The sequence below is a fragment of the Aplidium turbinatum genome, chromosome 13 (assembly GCF_918807975.1).
Source record: "Aplidium turbinatum chromosome 13, kaAplTurb1.1, whole genome shotgun sequence".
NCBI lineage: Eukaryota > Metazoa > Chordata > Ascidiacea > Aplousobranchia > Polyclinidae > Aplidium > Aplidium turbinatum.
The window spans coordinates 12,021,572-12,041,442 of NC_137484.1; the positions used below are offsets into that span (position 1 = coordinate 12,021,572).

At 36.7% G+C, this 19,871-nt stretch overlaps 1 protein-coding gene across 1 annotated transcript in view; it reads right to left on the reverse strand.

Moving 5' to 3' along the window:
- The window catches only part of LOC145781651 (NFX1-type zinc finger-containing protein 1-like), a 76,399-nt gene that overhangs the window by 3,692 nt on the left and 52,836 nt on the right, over positions 1-19,871 (reverse strand). The window contains exons 27-41 of the mRNA XM_082593326.1: positions 18,971-19,098; positions 14,945-15,034; positions 14,369-14,522; positions 13,232-13,419; positions 11,916-12,078; positions 11,629-11,771; positions 10,931-11,100; positions 9,870-9,966; positions 8,563-8,687; positions 7,183-7,359; positions 6,470-6,638; positions 1,672-1,801; positions 678-849; positions 443-560; positions 197-371 (exon numbers count right to left, since the gene is read on the reverse strand). Coding sequence (XP_082449452.1) covers positions 197-371; positions 443-560; positions 678-849; positions 1,672-1,801; positions 6,470-6,638; positions 7,183-7,359; positions 8,563-8,687; positions 9,870-9,966; positions 10,931-11,100; positions 11,629-11,771; positions 11,916-12,078; positions 13,232-13,419; positions 14,369-14,522; positions 14,945-15,034; positions 18,971-19,098 — 2,199 coding nt within the window. The remainder of the gene's footprint in view (positions 1-196; positions 372-442; positions 561-677; positions 850-1,671; positions 1,802-6,469; positions 6,639-7,182; positions 7,360-8,562; positions 8,688-9,869; positions 9,967-10,930; positions 11,101-11,628; positions 11,772-11,915; positions 12,079-13,231; positions 13,420-14,368; positions 14,523-14,944; positions 15,035-18,970; positions 19,099-19,871) is intronic.

Here is a 19,871-nt window from a genome sequence, read left to right on the forward strand (position 1 = left end):
CACAAATAGACAAGCGTTAAAAAAGTTCCTACAAGCAACACACGTATTGGTGTTTGCCACTTAATCAGTTGTTTTACTGCTAGCGCCTACTACAAACAAAAGAATCAGTCTCATGCCATCTGGATCAAAAATGTTTTGGTTGAAATCTTACTGTACAGCATAGCAAGCACAACCTTTGGACAATTCAGTAGATTACCTATCTGTTCTTTGCATTCCGGACATGTCCCAATTTGAGTCGCTCCTCCACATTCACCAATACAATAAAAATGTCCATTCTTGCATTTGTACCAATGTCCTTTTTGAAACGACATTGCTTTCACAATCATGTCTCTTACTTCTTCAGTTACTCCAAGTCCGGGAGCAAGAGGACACTAGATACAGTAAAGCAACATCAAATATCATGCCATTTCTAATACCGTAAAAAAGTTTACCAACCACTCACCAAGTCCTCGATTTCCTTCATCAAGTTTTCGACTTCGTTCTGAACATCGTCATAACGAACGCGTTGAACAAACAGAAGATCATGGGCTTTGTCAATCTTTTCATTCAACTCTGTATTGCTGCAATAAAACAAAGAATTTTAATTTACATGCAATTGTTCGTGTAAACTTACTTCAGAACATACATTTTCTGGAAAAAAGTAGCTTACATGCAACTTGGCTGTCTTGTTAACTCACTTGGTGCCGGTCTCTACATTTTTAGTTGCATAATTTTGTTTAAATTGGATCAGTTTGAGACTCTGCTTCAATCTGCTGAATTCCACATCAAGATCCCAAACTTCTTGATCCGAAAAGTAAAGACGAGGGTTGAACAACCACCGGAGAAGAGTTGAAATGTCCGAATTTATTCCTTAAAAAGCGAGAACTTGTGAATAAATTAAAATAGTTCAACTGATGTGGAACGCGTACGACACAATCCCTGTCAGCTTCAACTTCTATAGGCCTGCAGTGCGTCGCAAGATCAGCACATCCGTTCAAGTGCGTCAAACCAAAAAAAGTTTTAGAACCGCTGCTTTAAATAATACCAAATGCCCACCATGCCCTTAATTTTTCTGTGGATGGGGGCAATGGTGCCCTTTTAAAGTCATGTAAGCTACTGCATATTTTGCAATATAACAATTTCTGCTATTCGCTTTTAGCCTAATTATACCGTAATCTTTCATTTTTGCCTAAAAAATAATATTCACGACACAAAACTCTGTATCACAGTAGGTTAAATCATTATAACATAGCATGATTTACTTTCGTGCCATTGTTCTTTGTATACCGGACACTTATATAATTACTCGATAATTAGCTGATAGAAGAGCATTATCGCTATATCTCATCTTAAAATTAAAAAAAACATTGGCCTTTCAGCAACAAAAGTGCCCTTTTTTCATAATCCTGCCCCCCCCCCCAGTCAAAAATCGTTCCGGCGCTCCTGTCACCACTAATCTTCGTACCTATAGGCACCAAGCACAAATTGATCCCGGAGTTGGGCTTCTTCGAAAAATAAGTGCAACATTATTACCATTTGCAAGGAAGCTGTGTTGTTAAACCAGATACGTTCGTTATCAGAAATTGTAGTTGAGTTTCTGAAAAAATTAATTTTTAGTTGTAACGTTGTACGGTAGCTTATAAGCATCACTTTGGACCCAACAAGATAAGCGTTTTCCATCTAACAACTTACTGCTTCTTAACCTTGCCAAGCTAAGTTGTTTTCGAATAGCAGAGAGGCTATTTTTAACTTTGAAAATTCTTTTCAGATACAGAGACGTTGTTTCCACCATGCTCAAATCGTTCATAGTGACAGCATATTTCTGAAACAACAATGACTTGTTTTACCTCTTTGAGCGTCACATTACTTTACAAAAACAAAAGGCTTTTAAAGAAAAATGGATCAAACATGAAAATAAACAAAAATGTAAACACAAACTTTTTATAACAAAGGCAGGCAAGACACAACAATAACACAGGGTTGAGCATTACAACAGTATATTACATATTTACAATAGTTCAACATTCAAACGCTAGCAGCACTCAGTTTCTTTCAGAAAACATGTTTAGTATCTTTGCTGTCAGAACAATTTAAAGTCTTTGCAAAACAAACTCTTGATATTCACCAAAAAAAGCTCACCAACCTCTGGCGACGACAGCGAAACAAATCTCCTAATTGTATTATAAATTTGAGTAGCAAGAAACTCAGTCTATTGGAAGAAGACGCTTTGCGGTTTGGATTAGACCATCACATTTTGCCGAAAAAAGTTCAAATTGACAGCATAAAAACGAACATGGAACAATTAATTTACTCGGCAAGGAAAGAAAAAGAAATCACGCTTGACGACGAATCTAAGGATGAAATTAAGTTTATGGTTAAACGATTCATGTCTGATGCTAAACGTGCTTGCTCTTCAAAACGAAATCAAATAGTACATTGAACTCTGAACACTCTATCAAAAAACAAAGACATCAAGATTTGCAAGTTTGATAAAGGAAAAGGGACAGCAATTTTAAACACCTCGGATTACTATCTGAAACTGGACTCTATAGTCAATGATAAATCGAAGTTTAAACGAATTTCAGACAGCGGCAAATCACATCCCATCATTTCAAAAGAAAAGTCAATTGCGTACTACATCCGTAAGTACTTTAAAGACTTCGACAAACAATTGATTACGAAACTGATTCCATCGGGCAGTAACCCCGGTAAATTATACGGCTTGGTAAAAGTGCACAATGAAGGTAACCCACTTAGGCCTGTTGTTTCTATGATAGGCTCTCCGGAATATGAACTGGCAAAATTCTTAGATAGCATGATCAAACCGTACATTCCAAATTCGTATATGCTTAACTTCACAAATCAATTTTTAGAAAAACTAAAAGATTATTCTCCGTCTTCTGGACAGATGATGGTCAGTTTTGATGTTAAATCTCTGTTTACGAACGTACCTTTGAAAGAGACTGTTAACATCATTGCTGACTACATTTATTCGGAAACAAAACCAACTCAATTACCTTTCAAGCGTGACGTATTTGTCAAGTTAATGAATTTAGCTACCGAAGGCATATTTATGTATAAAAACCAATTGTTTAAAAAAATTGACGGTGTGGCCATGGGATCTCTATTGGGCCCTACCATTGCTAATTTTTTTCTGGCACATTTGGAAACAAAATTATTTGGAAATCATCTAGCATTTCACCCGAAGTTGTTCTTACGTTACATTGATGACATTTTTGCCGTATTTAATAAAGAGACCTCATGTGAAACCTTTTTAGATATGCTGAACTCTCAACATAAAAACATTAAATTTACAATCGAAAAAGCACGTGAAACCCTTCGTTTTTTGGACGTAGAAATTAAAATTAATGCCACTGGATTTGATACTTGGGTTTGGCGCAAACCAACTCATACTGGTTTGTTTTTGAATTTTGATGCATTATGCCCATTGAAATGGAAATCTGGTTTGATTATGTGCCTATTAGCTCGGGCTAAAATGAGTTGCTGCAATGATGCTCTTTTTAATATTGAAACAGAGAAATTAAAACAAATGTTCTATAATAATGGTTATCCAAAATTGTACTTTGAGAAAATATTGAATCGCTTTATCTCTGAGAATTCCAACCAAATAGAAAAGGCTGAAAATGAGTTAAACGTGAAGCATTGCTTGTCCATTCCGTTTGTGGGAAAAGAATCCAAAACGTTTGCTCGTAAAATCGGAGAGTTTATGAAAAATAAATTTGATGTGGACGTTTTTCCTATTTTTAAAACATTTAAAATTAGTTCGTATTTTCAACTGAAGTCCCAGACGCCTTCGTCTCTCTGCTCAAATGTCGTATACAGTTTTACATGTCCGTGTGATTCGGCATTGACGTACATCGGTATGTCCACCAGACATTTGACCACGAGAGTACGGGAGCATCTGAACTTTAGAGACTTAAAGAAAAGTGCCATCAAAGACCATATCATGGATTGTTCTTTTTGCACAGATCGAAAATTCTCTACTGACTCATTTAACCCTATCTGGTATTCGTATCAAAGACACGCGAAAAGCATGAGACGTGGCCGTTTGGCCACGCCCTGGTTAATGGGTTATAACTCAACCGCTAAATACCGCACATTTGAGAAAATTGGCATGCACATAGTCAAATGCTTTTATTTTATATTGTAATTATTTGTTTTCGAAATAAATACTTAGTTTGTGTATTCTGAAAACATAATGTTGCCAAAAAGCTCTAAAAACGCGAATTTTGCTGGCATTTAGTCATTTTATGTCCGATTTTCTTCGTTCAAATTTTAATTTTGATGATTTGTGAACATTCAAAAAATACTTTGAAACAAATTATTTTTTTCCTATAATAAATGCAGTATTTTCCATATTCATACTACATCAAGCGGTTTTGAGGTTATTGTGATGAATTGCTTCTCCACATGTGGTCATGTCTGCTTAGCATCACTAGTATCTCTCATGGCAAATCAAGATGAATGAAAGCATAAAATAGTTGTAGCGATCCCAGCCAGCAAATCATTTTTTTCACATTGATTCAACGTTGGCAGATTGATTTTCTCGTTGAAATAACTTTAGTTTATCACATTCTTTCCCAGCCAGCAAAATTGGTCCTTTTTCCATTTATTTAACGTCTGCATACGTCGAATCATTGTTGAAAGTGGTTGATTTACTGGCTGGGTTAGAAGTATAGGTAACACGATTTCCAGTCAGCTGTTTTGTCAGGCGTTTCATTTCATAAAGAGTGGCTTTCATTTTAACCTGCCAAAATGTTTTATAATCAAAAGAAAAAAAACTTCTTTATGATACTTTTCAATGTAGCTAAACGTTGAAACGATATAAAAGCCAACTTTTCTACCTGGGCTGCCTGCTTTTTGCTAAATTTCCCAGACAGCAAAACCCGTCATTTTTCAGACGTTGAATCAATGTAAAAATGACGGGTTTGTCTGTCTGGGTTATTTAACTTGAGTCTGGCAATGTCGAGGCAATGTAAGAAAAGTTAATTTTACTTTTCAAGATTCAAAATGAAATGTACCACAATTCTGGATCAACACACATCGAATGATCGTGGAGTTATGAAAAATTCAGTTTAGCGAAACACAATGCTCGCTGTTCTGTCGTGAGCAGTCAGGTAGCGCAGACGCCAGGAAGATCGCTCCTTCTCAACTGTACATGTCATGAATGGCAATGACATACATAGTTTCAACATGTGCTTTGTGCAAAAAGGCATGTTGCATGATGAGGAACTTTGTCGAGATTATTTCTTTTTTTTGGAATAACCTGTTCCTCTGATGTCGTCTACACATATGGTACAAAACCCTTTGTGGATGGCTGTGGTTGATGATTCGGTTGTGATTAGCTATGTTTTTCTTTTCAGAAGTAGCAAAGTGTAAATACTAAACTAAAATAACGGATCATTCCTAGTTACCAAAGTTTGCTTTTCATGTTATGAACACGTCTTATCTTCGTAAAAACTGGTCAACTTTACTTGCCTTGCAATGACGCAACAAAAACTGCCTAGATTGAGATAAAACGATAAATTGTACTATGAGTCCCATTGCGTTTCGTTCTTAGTTTTAATGTGTGATTGATGACTTGACTCGCGGTTGACTGCGGCCACTGTGTAGTGTGTATACAATAGCAGAAGCGATGAGTCATTTCGATGCCGATTGCCAAAATCTAGGAATTTAGACAAAATTTCTGAACAACCTGTGACAAAATGGTTATTGTGAACCACATAGTGTTCCAAAAATAACCAAATTAGGTTTAAACGATGCTCAAATGATAAAAAGTAAAAGTCAAGAAATATCAGCGTTTTTGGAAAATTCCTTCTATATAAAATTTCAAAACTAGTGAAGGGCGTGGCCATTTGACCACGTCTGATAACAGGTCGAGTTAAAATTTTACGCAAAGGCAAATCCCAATTTGACACAAAAATTCAGGAAGCACTTTTAATCAAACGCTACAACCCAAATTTAAACAAACAATTATTTGCGGGTGGCGCCTCTATTCTCCTCAACATTTATTAGTTGTATCACGTACCCCGTGGTGCAAATTCCTTTGTAACTTGGTCATGCAGTTGCCTTTTCTTAATGTAATTTTTTCGTCTGTCTGTATGTTTTCCACTCTATTGCTTTTAATCGTTGCGTGTTTCTCGATGCTTTTAGTTAGTTGTTTAGTTAGTTAGTTACGGTAGTCACCGTCAAGAAGTGAAATTTATTGTAGTTTATAAATATTTACAGATTCCTGATGAGGACTTAAGTTAAGTCGAAAACGTTTGAATGTTGAACTATTGTAAATATGTAATATACTGTTGTAATGCTCAACCCTGTGTTATTGTTGTGTCTTGCCTGCCTTTGGTATAAAAAAGCAAACTCTCTCCCGAAACTATATTAACTTTTTATAAATTTTCAAAAAGCTATAGGCTAATTTGAAGTGCCAACAAATTTTTCTGTTGCCTTTAAGTTCAAATAAATTTCTTACAACTTGTTCTTGCAGTTTTTTCCGTAGCTCGTTATAGAGTGTTATACCGTCAACTGAATAAAAGGTCGGTTGTTGGTTCGGAAATGTCAGACTCTGCCAGAGTGTCATCCTGGCATCTTCGATTTTGACAGGATTTCCATTTATTTTTCTCTTAACTTCGTTGACCAACCTAAGAAACATTTAATAAGAAAAACATCACATTTTCTGTGCGCAGACAGCAATCATGCAAACTCTAGCAGCACGAAACAATAAATTGCAATACAGTGTGTTTGGTACAGGTAGCGTACGTAGCATCATGTAAAAAACTCTCATTTCTTGCAATGAATCCAGTGATTGATTTGCGTCTTTACTTATAGATATTTTGTGTTGGATAAAACCGACATAAATTGGATAATTATCTTGAAATTTGGAAAGAAAATATCTGAAATACAATAGGCAGGAACGAAACTAGCCAAAAGAGAAAAGATGTAACTTACTTAACAGGTCAAAAGCGGGGTTTTGTTATAACATTTAAATCTATAGACTAAGAGCAAACTAAAAATTTACAACTATTGAAGCAGTAAAAAGATCTTTCATGAATGATAAGCTACGCCTATTTGAATTACAGTGGTAAATGATATAGTTTGTGCATTAGAATAAATTTTACAGACTTTTTCATACTTGTAGGCCTAGTACTGTAGGACTAATGAAATAAAATAAGTAATGTAGCTCACATCAGTTGCTTGTTGATGACGTGCTGGTATCTGTATGATTTTCTGATGACTCTCTTACATCGAGGACATTCTTTCAGCTGGATGCTCAAGGCATCACTGTCGTCATTGCTTTCCTGCTCCATCCATCTGTCCAAATCTTGATGAGCAAAAACATGACCACACTCAAGTTGCACATACCTAAATAATAAATCGATAAAACGATGAAGTAGTAATAATAAACGTTTGGCATTGTCTTGTTTATTAAGTTTGTCTTTTTTTTAATTGTTTCTTTCTGGCACAACCTAAAAGTACATTTGGGGTTCTGGAAAGTCCCAATGCCGTATTTCCGGTAGTTTTAATCCTAACCCTTTTCCTTTTGAAACTCCGAAAAGTATAAAAAAAATAAAAATGAGAAACAATTTTAGGAAATCTGCATAGGCTACCATGAAGGTAACTTAAAGTAATGGAACCCTAAGATGCTTTGTTTACTTTTGATCACTCTTTTTGTAAAAAAATCCTCCAAATGCTAACATTTTCGGTACAGTCGTATTTCTTTTCTACGTCAGTATTACAACAAATGACACGAATTGTTTAATTCATACGCATTACACCAGTATATATACTTTTCTCACTTTGTTGTGGAAAATCTCGAATTACAAAAGATTTGGATTTCGAATTTAATGCCTACATCTCAACAACGTTCAAAATTTCTGGCTCAAATCACGCAACTTTGCAAATTTGTTTTGCATTCTATCATAGTTTTTTTTTCGTTTTTTTGGCTAGGTTTGTGTCTTCAAACTAGCGCTGAATGCCGATATTGCACCATGTTGGCTATATGAATTGGGAATACACTAGGATTAGGCTATAAGAAAAAATAATACTTAGCCCATAGAAAGGGCACCTAAATTTAATCCTGGCTCAGGCCCAAAAATCCCTTTTTTTAAGAACGTAAATATTTTTCTCACTAAGTTTGTTATCTTGCATCAGTTTTGTTACTGTTGTTTGCTTGTTGAGCAATTTGGGCTCCTTACCAGGACTAACGTAAAAAGGATCTTGAATTGCAATTAGTTGCTGGGTTTTTGAAGAAGCATCCTTGTTGTCCGAACGCCATTCTCTCAGCCCGTTGGGGTAGCAGAGTACACCGTGGTTGCGAACGACGTCGGGGAAGTATCGAAACCCACTCGTTTGCTGAGTGCCAAGCAGGTGCGAAGTTTAACACAATTATAAAAGGTCTTTGGTATGATCTGATGGGGAATTAAACCCACATCTACCGGCGCGGAGGCGAGTATTCAAACCACTAGGCCATTGCTGCTGATTAGGCTACTTGTTACTATGTTTTTCACTATTCAATCTTAGACGACTTACAGACCAAATCAAATATATTATTTCATAATTTCTTACCGTGCATCGGGCTCTGCTTCATTTCCGAAGAAAATTTCAGTGACGGTTTCTTTATCACAAATTCGGCAGAGTTTCGGGCAAGGTTCGCCAACCAAACCTATGCACTTGTGACCACACTTTATCAGCTGTTGAAATATAGTTTTCAGCAAAAAGCACTTGAAATTTTGAAATTGCATCTTTTGTATCTTTGTTGTGCCAGAAGCTTACAAAGCCATGGAAGACAATTGATTTAGCATATCTTCTTGAATACACAATACGTAACACAGAATTAGATTAGATCGAACGTTTTCAACACATCGTCAAGAATGACCTAAATTATTCAGCTTCATTTAAAGAACAATATAGGCCTAACAAAGATTTTACATTTATCTAATTTAGTTGAAGTAGCACTGTAGAGGGAACCTCTGAACATTGCAACCTCCATAACAGGCTAAAAAAATAGTGGAAAGGTATAGGCTACAGGTCAGTAAAGATCTTTTCTGTTTTATACTGAAAATATTGCGCTTTTGCGTCTCCGATCAAAGGAATAAAATACCGCTATTAGATATCGCATTATTGAGAAATGGTTATGGTATCGTAGCATTTTAATGAGAAGGGCGCTGTTGGCAGTCAGTGAATTTTACATTTTTTACAACCAGAAATTTTTTTATACAAAACTCAATCCTATATAGTGTTAACTTTTGAAACGTCTTTTCTTTTAATTCAGTTGGTATTTTATCATTTTGGTACGGTAGGGTATCAGCTGCAATATGCTATGATAATAGTATTCTGCCAGCAGAAGCGGATTTATCCATTAGTAACTTGAAAACTTTCCAGTTAAATCACTTGATTATAGGCCGTTCAAGCAGTGATTGTTCTTGGTCAGAAATGAAAGCTTTTGTTTAGAAATATGGTTTGGTAACAGCAAAAACACTTTTGCTTCCGAGTCACCGACATGATTTGCTTTGCCAACAAGCCGCTGTACACTAACGTGCTAATGAAAGTGGCAAACTGGTTTAAAATATTTATGAACGTTTTTTTGGTAGTAGCGTAACCTACATGTCCGTTCCTAGCTCAGCCGAAAAATTTAAAAGCATAAAACACATGAAATGCAGCACAAGTTGTAATAGACTTGTGTGTATAGCTGTCAAAGTAAATGTTAAAGAATTTTCAAAATGTTTAGGTTAACATTGAAACATGCCGACTAAGTTACAACACTTCACAGTTGTATGTTGAAGTAGTGAATAAGCTTACGTAGGCTACTGTAAACTTTGAATAAAATTACCTGTAAATTAAACCAAGTGTACTCTAAATCGTCAAATTCTTACCCTTATGCAAGGCTTTTCACTCAGTGGCTTATCACATGGTTCAGAGCAAAGCTTTGTACATTCACGGCTTCTGTCAAATCTTACTCGACACTTTTCTCTGTATGGAAAGTATACCAAACTTTAATCGATACTTAAACGAAATATTCTAAAAACATTTGAATGTAGGCCATTAATTTGCAAAAAGAGTAACAAAACAACATTTTCTTATTTTTATGGGCTTGACTGGTTAATGCTTAAAAGATATGGATTTTAGCTTGTAGCTTGCTGAAACCTACTCAACAAATCTCAATCTTGCATTAGTTCAGGGGCGGGCAACTTCTCCATTCGGCGGGTCTGATATGGGAAAATGAAGTACTTGGCGGGCCGGATTCATGAATCGCTACATTAATCGTGTATTTATCCACCTATAGACAAGGATACTTGTGTGAAAAAGTACTTGAGCATCCAATCTTCGTTAAATTTGCGACACTCCTTTTCAACTTTATGTTTCTTGGCAAAATCCATAGAAAAATATTTATTGTAAATTTAAAATCTAATTTTAACTGAAAACAAAGAATCTAAAAACACAAAGAACTAAAGTTTAACCAACAATCACTATTATTTGTATACGTTCCCTGTTTAATTGTTACACAAATCAGCCAAATTTCACTTTGATCTATTTTTCCGGCTTGAGATTGAAGAAGATTCTTACAAGAGACAAAGAAAAAGGATGGAAGGGCTCGTTTATGACGGAACATAACATGCTTGTCATTTGACTAAAAACCGAAAACAAAGAACTAAAGAATAACTAACAGTTACTATTATTTGACGTAGTAAGCAAAGTGGGGGATTGCGGCAGAGTGTGGCCGCAAGCCACATTGTCATGTAAAGACCGGAAACTGTCTGCAGGCCACTCAAAATCCCGTCGCGGGCCGCATCCGGCCCGCGGGCTGTATGTTGCCCGCCCCTGCATTAGATGATAATGAATGACTTTTTATTTCATTTGGATGGCTCATGATTGGGTGCAAAGTGAAGTTGATTTAGGCCAAATTAATACAAAACGTGATGATTTGGTGACATACTTGCACAAAACACAAGGTTCCCAACATTTTTTTTTACACTTGCTGTGGAAACATGCTGTTTCGCATGTCTTTTGGCACGGAGGACACTTTGCAGAACAGTCTTCTTGACATACATGCCCACAAAACAATATTCTTCCGCATTTTTCTCGGCAACGTTGGTGCAAGCGCCCCTGCGACAAACAGAAATAAAACACAGGATCAGTCAGCTGATAAAATCAGATACGAGTCTTGTCCTTCAGTTTTGATGGATTGCCCAGAAGAATCTTTATTCTCAGACTAAACGAGCTTGTTTGAAAGTTTAATTCTGGCAGCTTTGCACACCGATAGAGATTTTGAACTACAGACGCAAACTGAAAAAGTAAAGTCTTCCGCTAGTTGAAGTATTATTATCTGTAACTAACTTCATCCTCTTGGTGAGGCTGAGTGAAAAGCTATTCTTGAAATGCGTTTCTCAAGCGCACACCCCGAGAGCTGAAACAACGCTGCTTGATCTTGCGGTTTCTTCGTTTGCAAAGTCGGACGCTAAAGAAATTCACACAAAATCGTCATTAAAACACCTTCTCATACTAAATCTTTTTGCTTGGTTTTAATTCATTGTGATGTCATTTTATTATTTTTAAAAATAGTTCTTGAAATGTTAGCTTATAAATCTATACATATATTTTTTGTATTAGCTTATACAGCAAGTTCCAAGTTACCTGGTGACAGCTATAGCAGTTGCCTTTGCATTTGTGTCCACATTTCAACGTTACATTGCAAGGAACTTTACAGTCACTCATGCGAATTACCTTTGATCTATAGCAGAGTACATTCATAGGACGATGTCCGCAAAGAGGTTGAACTAAAACAATAAAACTTGAAAGGAACGATAGTCTTATTAAAAATATAATTTTCACTTTCTGAATATGATTTTTGACTAGAAATTAAACTACATATATATTTTAAGCAGATTTTTTGTAGAAAACAGAAAAATGACGTAACCTACTCGATTTCACCGTGACTCTGCAACGCTTAGAACAAGGTCTTCCGCAGATTTCAGCGCAGGTATGCCCACACAATAGTTTTTTCGGACAAGGCATCTTACAACGAAATTCGTCCGGCGCTTGATGACATGGCATCTTTTGTTCATGACCGCATCGCTCGATGGTCTGATCAGAAAAACGTTGCGCTCATGAGAAAACTGTATAAATGTGGCTGCATAAAGGTGTGTAGAAATTACTCGAAAATGTGTCGAACCTACAATCCACTGGCTGTAACGTAATATTCTAGATCAGGGGTCACCAAACTTTTTTCTCTGAGGGCCGGATTGCTGCGAGATTTACAGCTGCGGGCCGGATGCAAGTTGCGAAAAGATATACAACTATTTAAAATCTCCATTGACTTGAACTGAGCACAATAAATAACGAAGTCAGCGGTGGAATAGCCAAGTTGTGATGAAAATTGAAAAGTTGCTGGAAAAGTTATCCCCTACTGTGATACACTACAGGGCATCGTGCTCTTGAAAAAACATTACATCTTTCCAAATTTGGCCTAGGCTGTCCCCATTTGTGGTGGCCTAATGATAAAAACAGAACACCAACATATAGGCTGCCAAGTGGGAAAATGTACAAATTATTTCCGCAGCACGTGGCGGGCCGGATGAAATCAGTTCGCGGGCCGGTTTTGACCCGCGGGCCGGTTTTGACCCGCGGGCCGTAGTTTGGTGACCCCTGTTCTAGATAATTAGATATAAACAATATGCTATGACATTATAACTTCAAGGTCAATTCTAAACTTATTTGTCTTATGTTTTTGACGATCATGGGCAAAAACTTTAATTGTTTTGCAGTACGGTATATTAAAAACACATAGCAGCTGTCTACTTTTTTTGTTTAGTCATATAACTTTTGAAAACTTTATTTACTGTTCTTTCTCGTTATTTTTCTAAAATTTAAATTTTAAATTTGTTTGAAGATGTTGCGACTGCCAAATTTTAAAAACTGATTATCCTGTTTATAGGTCTCAAGCTTGCCATAACGTTTTCGTTTTGTGGCTTGTACTTTATTCAAGACCTTTACTATGTTCGGCATGTGTTGTTTTTCTTTGTAGGCTATGGGTCAGAAATAAAAATAAACTGAAGTGAACATAAGTTTATCATTCAAAACTTTTCTCAGAAACATACTCTATGAAATACTTAAAGGAAATCGGCCAAAAAATGGCTTCTTTGTCAGCTCTAAAGCTTCAAAGTAAGCCTAAAAACACCAGGCAAAACTCTGGCCACCCCAAAGATACTTGTTTTGATTATTAGTTTATTTGATCTACCTTCATCATCTTGACTGAGCATACACACTCTTGATAACATTTTTTCACGCATCTGTGCTTATTTTCACAAAACTTCGGACATGGTTTCCTGCACACAAACAACTTGTGATCTTCATCATCAGGATGACAGGATCTGGCACAGACATGTCCACATGGCAACCTGAATTGACAAGGCTTCCCACATCCACCTGGCAAAGCAAAAAATAAAACCTATTCAGTTTACAGCATGTGAGACCATCCAAAATAGTTTTGATCGACAAGTTGCTTGAAAAATGTAGGCTACACGACATACTGATAAGAAAACATGTTTATGAAAGCAATGTACTAATAATATACTACATCAGGATAACCTTTAATATCAAGAGAGTGTCATGCAATTCAGACTGACAATTACCAAAAAATAAGATTGTGCTGTCACCGTGTCACGTATAGACTACAAGGCATGATTTAAAAGGTGGTTCAATATTTCAAAGGTCGCAGCCTAAAAAGTCCCAGCTTAAAAAGTGGTCCCATATTTGGCATCAACCATCTGGTGATAAGACGAGGTTCTCATTAAACTAGCCTTTTTGCATTAACGAAAGGTTGGCAAGTTCCTTTCTCTTCGGTAGCTCTCTTTCAGAAACTACAGCGTTCCAATTTATTACACTCTGGATAGATTTTTGTTTCAACAACCAGTTTAAGCCGGAAATTGAACCAGGATTGCATAAATGGAAAGCTAGCGACTCTTCAATTGTTGTGCCATTCGATCCCCTATGGTAGCCTACCCAAATTTATGGGGGGAAATGGATATGATGTGCTGAATTAAGCGTAGATTTGACGTTTGTTCGTCAGGATTCAACGTCCTAAGCATCGAATACGCTGCACAAGGGGTCATTCTAATCTACAGAAACGATATGTCGGCCTTTGCAGGTTTAGTCTGTAGCAGTCGTTCTATTTTTGGCATACCTTCAAGCCAATTGCCAAACTTGAATGTACTACATCGCAGTTTTTAGCATTCGCAATATTTAACATGCAATCCCTTAAAATAAGAGTTTTCTTTTTTTGTTACATGATCAGACAAAGTGAACTATAGTAGCTGTCAAGATGTTACAAAGCTTCGGCATAGGCAAGGTAAACTCAACAAACAATGAACCAAACCTTCCGGAAATTTCTGAAAATCCTGAACAGTTTTAGCCATGACAATAGTCTCTGGATGGTGTTTGCACTGCAAAGGCAATGCATCGCCCAACATTCCATCTCGCTCTAGCTTGGATAGAATAGAACGCCACAATCTGCTTTTCTTTTTTAATAGCTGAAAAAAATGGAAACATCGATTTCTTTGATTACCACAACACAATGCATAGTTACATTGTTAATACAAAAATAAATAAATTCAGCTATCAGCGATGTTGCCAGATGAGTTGTGCGCGAAGAAGGAAAAAAAAAGAATTTCAACACCAACACGTGCGTGACTGTCACGATAATATATCAGTACCTTACAATAGTACAGCGGTATACAGTATGTTAATACTGATCCAGTTATCATAATCATGACGCTGATCTAACTATCGCTTTGGAGTTCACAACTTTATTATCTACGCTATTGCCAGCAATGCCAACTGACAAACTCTTTCAACTATGGCGTAACAAATGAGTTTAAGTTGCTGATTTACAAAACACTTTCTAAATTTATAATCTGTTCTTAGACTGCGGGATTGGCTTTCATCCACTTACAGTTCCGTTTCCAATGCAGAACAGTCCTTTTTTGGCTCGAGACAAAGCAACACAAGCTCGATTCTCTATGGCCAAGAAGCCGATCTTCTCCTGCAATGTGTTAGCAATGTCTAAATTTTGAACACAAAATGAAGTCAAACTTTGTAAAAAGCTCTTAAAAAATTATAGTAAAAGTATACAATTAACTAACTTTAAAGCTTCTATTAAATTTTAGAAATGATTTAAAAACTTTTCATTTTCCGCATATAAGGTGCGGCATGTTTTTTTCATTTTATATGTTATTTATGTTGGCATCTTGTATGATAAACCCTACATTGATTGATAAAGATTGATTGTTGAACTAAGATTGTTAAATAACTAAGATTGTTGATAAACCCTAGACCAGGAATAGGCTCTCTCATTCCTCAGCTTTATGGCTTCTATTAAAAGAAAGTGTGCCTGCGCCCTGCAAGACGGCTTCAGTGCCATGACAATTTTAATTGTTGGTTGGAATTTGTAATGTCTAGAAAACAATTTTTTTTCTAGTAACCCGACAAACTCGAACAGTGTAAATTTAACGGACCTAATCTCATAGTTTTCTTGTTAGTTTCTTTATATGTGGTTTGTTTATTTATAACGCAAGGGGTTATTTCGTAATTATTTTGTAACACATAAACATCCAGCCCAGGGGTCACCAACAGGGGCGCCGGAAGCGGGGAGGCAGGGGGGCGGATGCCCCCCTGCCCTCAATTTTTCTGCAGATGGAGGGGCAGGGGGGGCAATGGTGCCCTTTTAAGGTCATGTAAGCTACTGCACATTTTGCAATATTACAATTTCTGCTATTCGCTTTTAGCCTAATTATAATCTTTTATTTTTGCTTCAAAATAATATCTACGGCACAAAATTTTGCAACACAGTAGCCTACAGGCCTTAAGCTCGTTTTTTTTTTTCGGCAGCCATCGTGGCCTACCGGGAGCTCTTTCTCGGCGGCCAAATCTGCGTGCTTGGAGGCCAAAATAAAAATAACGATAGCCCAAGTAAATAGAATTAAACTTGCAACAATGCTAAAATGATCACTTAGCGTGTTGAAGTCTGGGCCTGGGCGACGTCCCACAATAGAATCGTTGCAGCACGCAATAACTGCTTTATCGGGATTGGAATCCAGTACTGCGGGACCATCTAACCGTCTAACGACACTCGCACGAGTGTCTCCAATGTAGCTGATTTTAAAGAAGTTCGCCACTCCAATAGAATTCTTTTTAGCAACGAAAAGCAACGTTCGACATGTGTTGACGATGACGGCAAAGTAATAAAATAAGTATTTCAATGATGTGAAGGACATTACTAAAAGAAGCATAATTTTTGCAAAATATGATCAAAAAATATTTTCCTCTTGGATGTCAACTAATCTAGTTCCTCCTTTTTAACAACGATTCAATGTCCGACAACATCGAATCGACATAAAAACGACAATATTAGCACTTCGGATTAAGACTTTGTTAAAATAAACGTCGGAAATTACATACAAGACTTACAGCGCTCGTGATCGCAGATGGATATATTCCATCAATAACTAATATTCCCGCACAACGCAACAGTGGCGATTATGACGCGCTGACCTAATTTTGCGTCACTCTTTGATACTATACATATTTTCGACAGTTAATCCACGATCATTCTATTGCGAAATTAAATAATTGGCTAGAAGACACCGTCGACCAAACTTGGCCGATTGAGGAGGTAGCACCGGCGGTCATTCAAGCACTACTTAGTGGCCATGGCCGCAGGCTGCTTTTAGGCTTGACAGTAGGCCTAGGTTACATCATTATAACATAGCATGATGCCCTTCTTTGTATACCGGACCTTTGTAGGCTATCATTACTCAATACATAGTGAGCTGATAGATTAGCATTATCGCTATGATGATGATTATGTGCCTGATCTGATACAGACGTTGGCGATCATGGTCTTCCAAACTTCTCTGTCATTTGCCATTCGTATAAAATCGTTCGTTTTGACTGTTGTGTTTGTGGCCCATTGATTCAAGCTGTTTAAATAAGTTAATCTTTGTCGACCTCTGCTTCTTTTTCCCTGTATCATCCCCAATAGAGCTAATTTTTCCAAATCTCCATGTCTGTGAATATGACCTACAAATTGCATCTGACGCCTTCTAACTGTATTATCGCTATATCTTATCTTAAAACTTGAAAAAAATTGGCCTTTTAGTAAACAAAAGTGCCCTTTTTTCGTAATCTTCCCCCCCCCCAGTCAAAAATCGTTCAGGCGCCCCTGGTCACCAACCTTTTTGCATGCGGGTCACTTTAGCATTAAGGAGAGCTGTGGTGGGCCACACTAATAAATTTGACTTTTGATTGACTCTTATGCTAGAAAAGAACGCATTTGCCTAATAATGTTAAACAAGGAAATGTTTGACGCATCGCAATACAGGTAACAATGGTGACCTGCAAACACATCAGTGAAAAATAGGCTCCAATAACAGGAAGAAAGACACTAGGCCCCCTGAAACAAACGCTTGTAGAAATCACCAAAAAAAAACGTTTCTATCGTAACTCATGAACAGTGTTCCTTCTAAAAACAGTTATGAATTGGTTTTTCATCCTTTTTGTGAGAGTCTATAAAACCACCTTTCTTTGATTATTAGACAACTGTCACTTGCGGTGCTTATCAGCATGGCAAGAATTGTTGATTAACAACATTTTGCAGTTCTAAGCTAAATATTTTCGTATTACAACCAGAAAAAGTCTTTAAATTTATAATTTATATATAAATTGAGTTGGCACACCGACCTATTTTGCCAACAAAAACTTGCATAAAGGGAACACTGCTCATGAAACACATTAAAGGCGAAACGCACACTAGTGTTCACAGGAAATTTGTAAACTAAAAATAAGCAACCCTATGCTGACAGACAATTTCGAAATTCGAAAACAGACGTATTAATCAACCACTGGGACAGTGTGGTTGGATATCGTATGGGAATAACTTTAAGTGGCCCCAACCTAGAACTGCAATCTAATTAGTTCGTCGGTGGAATCGTAGCGTATGTGAAGCGAAAATATGCCTCTCGGAAAGTATTTTTTGCCTTCATGCTCTCTAACTCCTCAAGAAGAGTATTTTTGGTTATACTTGCACGCTGATACCTTCCGCGGGCCGCCATTTGTTTCAGGAACGAGGAGGCGACTGGTTCTTAACTAATTCATCTACTTGTTTTACAGTATCAGGTTTGGTGGCCGTGCTTAACTATACTTATCGATGCATATTCCGCAATATTAGATCTTTTCATGCACGTCTTAAACCATTATGGTTTTGCCACCTTTTCCTTTTGTTGGTTTTGTTACTGTATTTCTTTTTCACAATTTCATTTCTTTTGCGTTTTGACAAAGAAAAATAAATTGAATTGAATTGAATTTGGTGACCCCTGATCTAGCCCATTTATCAGTGCAAATTCAATATGAGCAAATTATTTTCAAGAATGTTAGTCTGTGTCGTTGCATTTTGACAAAATTAAGATTCTTCTCTGTAGAGCATACTTTGATAAAAAACATCTTCAAATTGTCATGTATTAGGCTATCGTGACCTAATTGTATTTGCTATCAATTACAGGTTATTGCTTTGAGTAGGTTTGAATTAGGGCTGGACTGAATGGTTCTTTTAATGATAAAGCTTTTCAATTTCAAATACAATTTTGGTAAGAGGTGACTTTCTTCAACCATAGACAGATAAAACCACACAACCACACGGCATTTAACATAATACATTAAAGTGAACATAACCTATGTCCTATACACTACGAACATTTTTGGCCATACATATTACACATGTTGTTTTTAGTTACTTGGAAAGAGCTAACATGTGTATGGCCGAAAAAACGTTTGTAGTTTATAGTTTATGTTCACTTTAATGTATTATGTTAAATGCCGTGTGGTGGCTTGGTTTTATCTGTCTATGGTTTTCAATTTCTGTGCTAGACTTTTCTCATTGTAAAAACAAAATTAACGGGTTTACTTATTGGCGTGTGGTGCTTACATCGTCGTTGCTCCGAACCAATGAAAGCAAAATGATATCGTTTTCCTCTCCTTGAAAATTGTCAACAGCTGTCACTCGGATTCTCCTCATGTTGGCACTCATGAGGCGGTTGATGACGTGCAGTTGACCTGAGAATTATAAATTCATCCAACACAATAAAAAGATACCATCAGGTAATGCTAAATTTTATTGTGTTGATTTAACAACTTGAAGGGAAGGCGTAACAAGCTAGTTTGCTTTGTCATCGCTCGGAAGACCGTGTTGCTTGTTTTCCAAAGAAAAGCTGTTTATATCATAACCTGTAAGGTTGGATTTGGTTTGCTGGACAATCTGGCCTAAAAATTGCATTGTAGAGTGTCATTTTCATTTGCTGTTGTTATTGGCTGTCACAGTTCTTTCGATCTTACACGTAAAGAGACTTTGGAAAGACTGATGACGTAATTTATTGGGTTATCAAACGTTAAACAGTCAAGTTAATTCCACTTTTACAATCTATTCGATATCGGCTAGAGCTCTACAATCGTCTTCAATATACTTTTCATTAGGACTTCTCAACTTCTAATCCTCATAATACACAACTCTACATAAATTATTAAAAATCACAATCAAAACACGCGACTACTTATAATAGGTTTGCTTTGACCAGAAGCTTCCAGAAACTATAGTAATATTATATCATAACTCATTCTTCTAGTCAACAAGTCATAGACGTTTCAAGAATGGTACAAACACAAAATTTTCTAAATGCAAGTTTAGCAATAACAGATTGCGTTATTAAAGGTTGTTATAGGACAGTAATCGACAACACCTCAACAGAATTACACAATTAAAATAGCACACTTGCTTAAGAACATGTAATGTAATCTGCTGTGGGGCTACCCATATTGATTCAGACATTGAC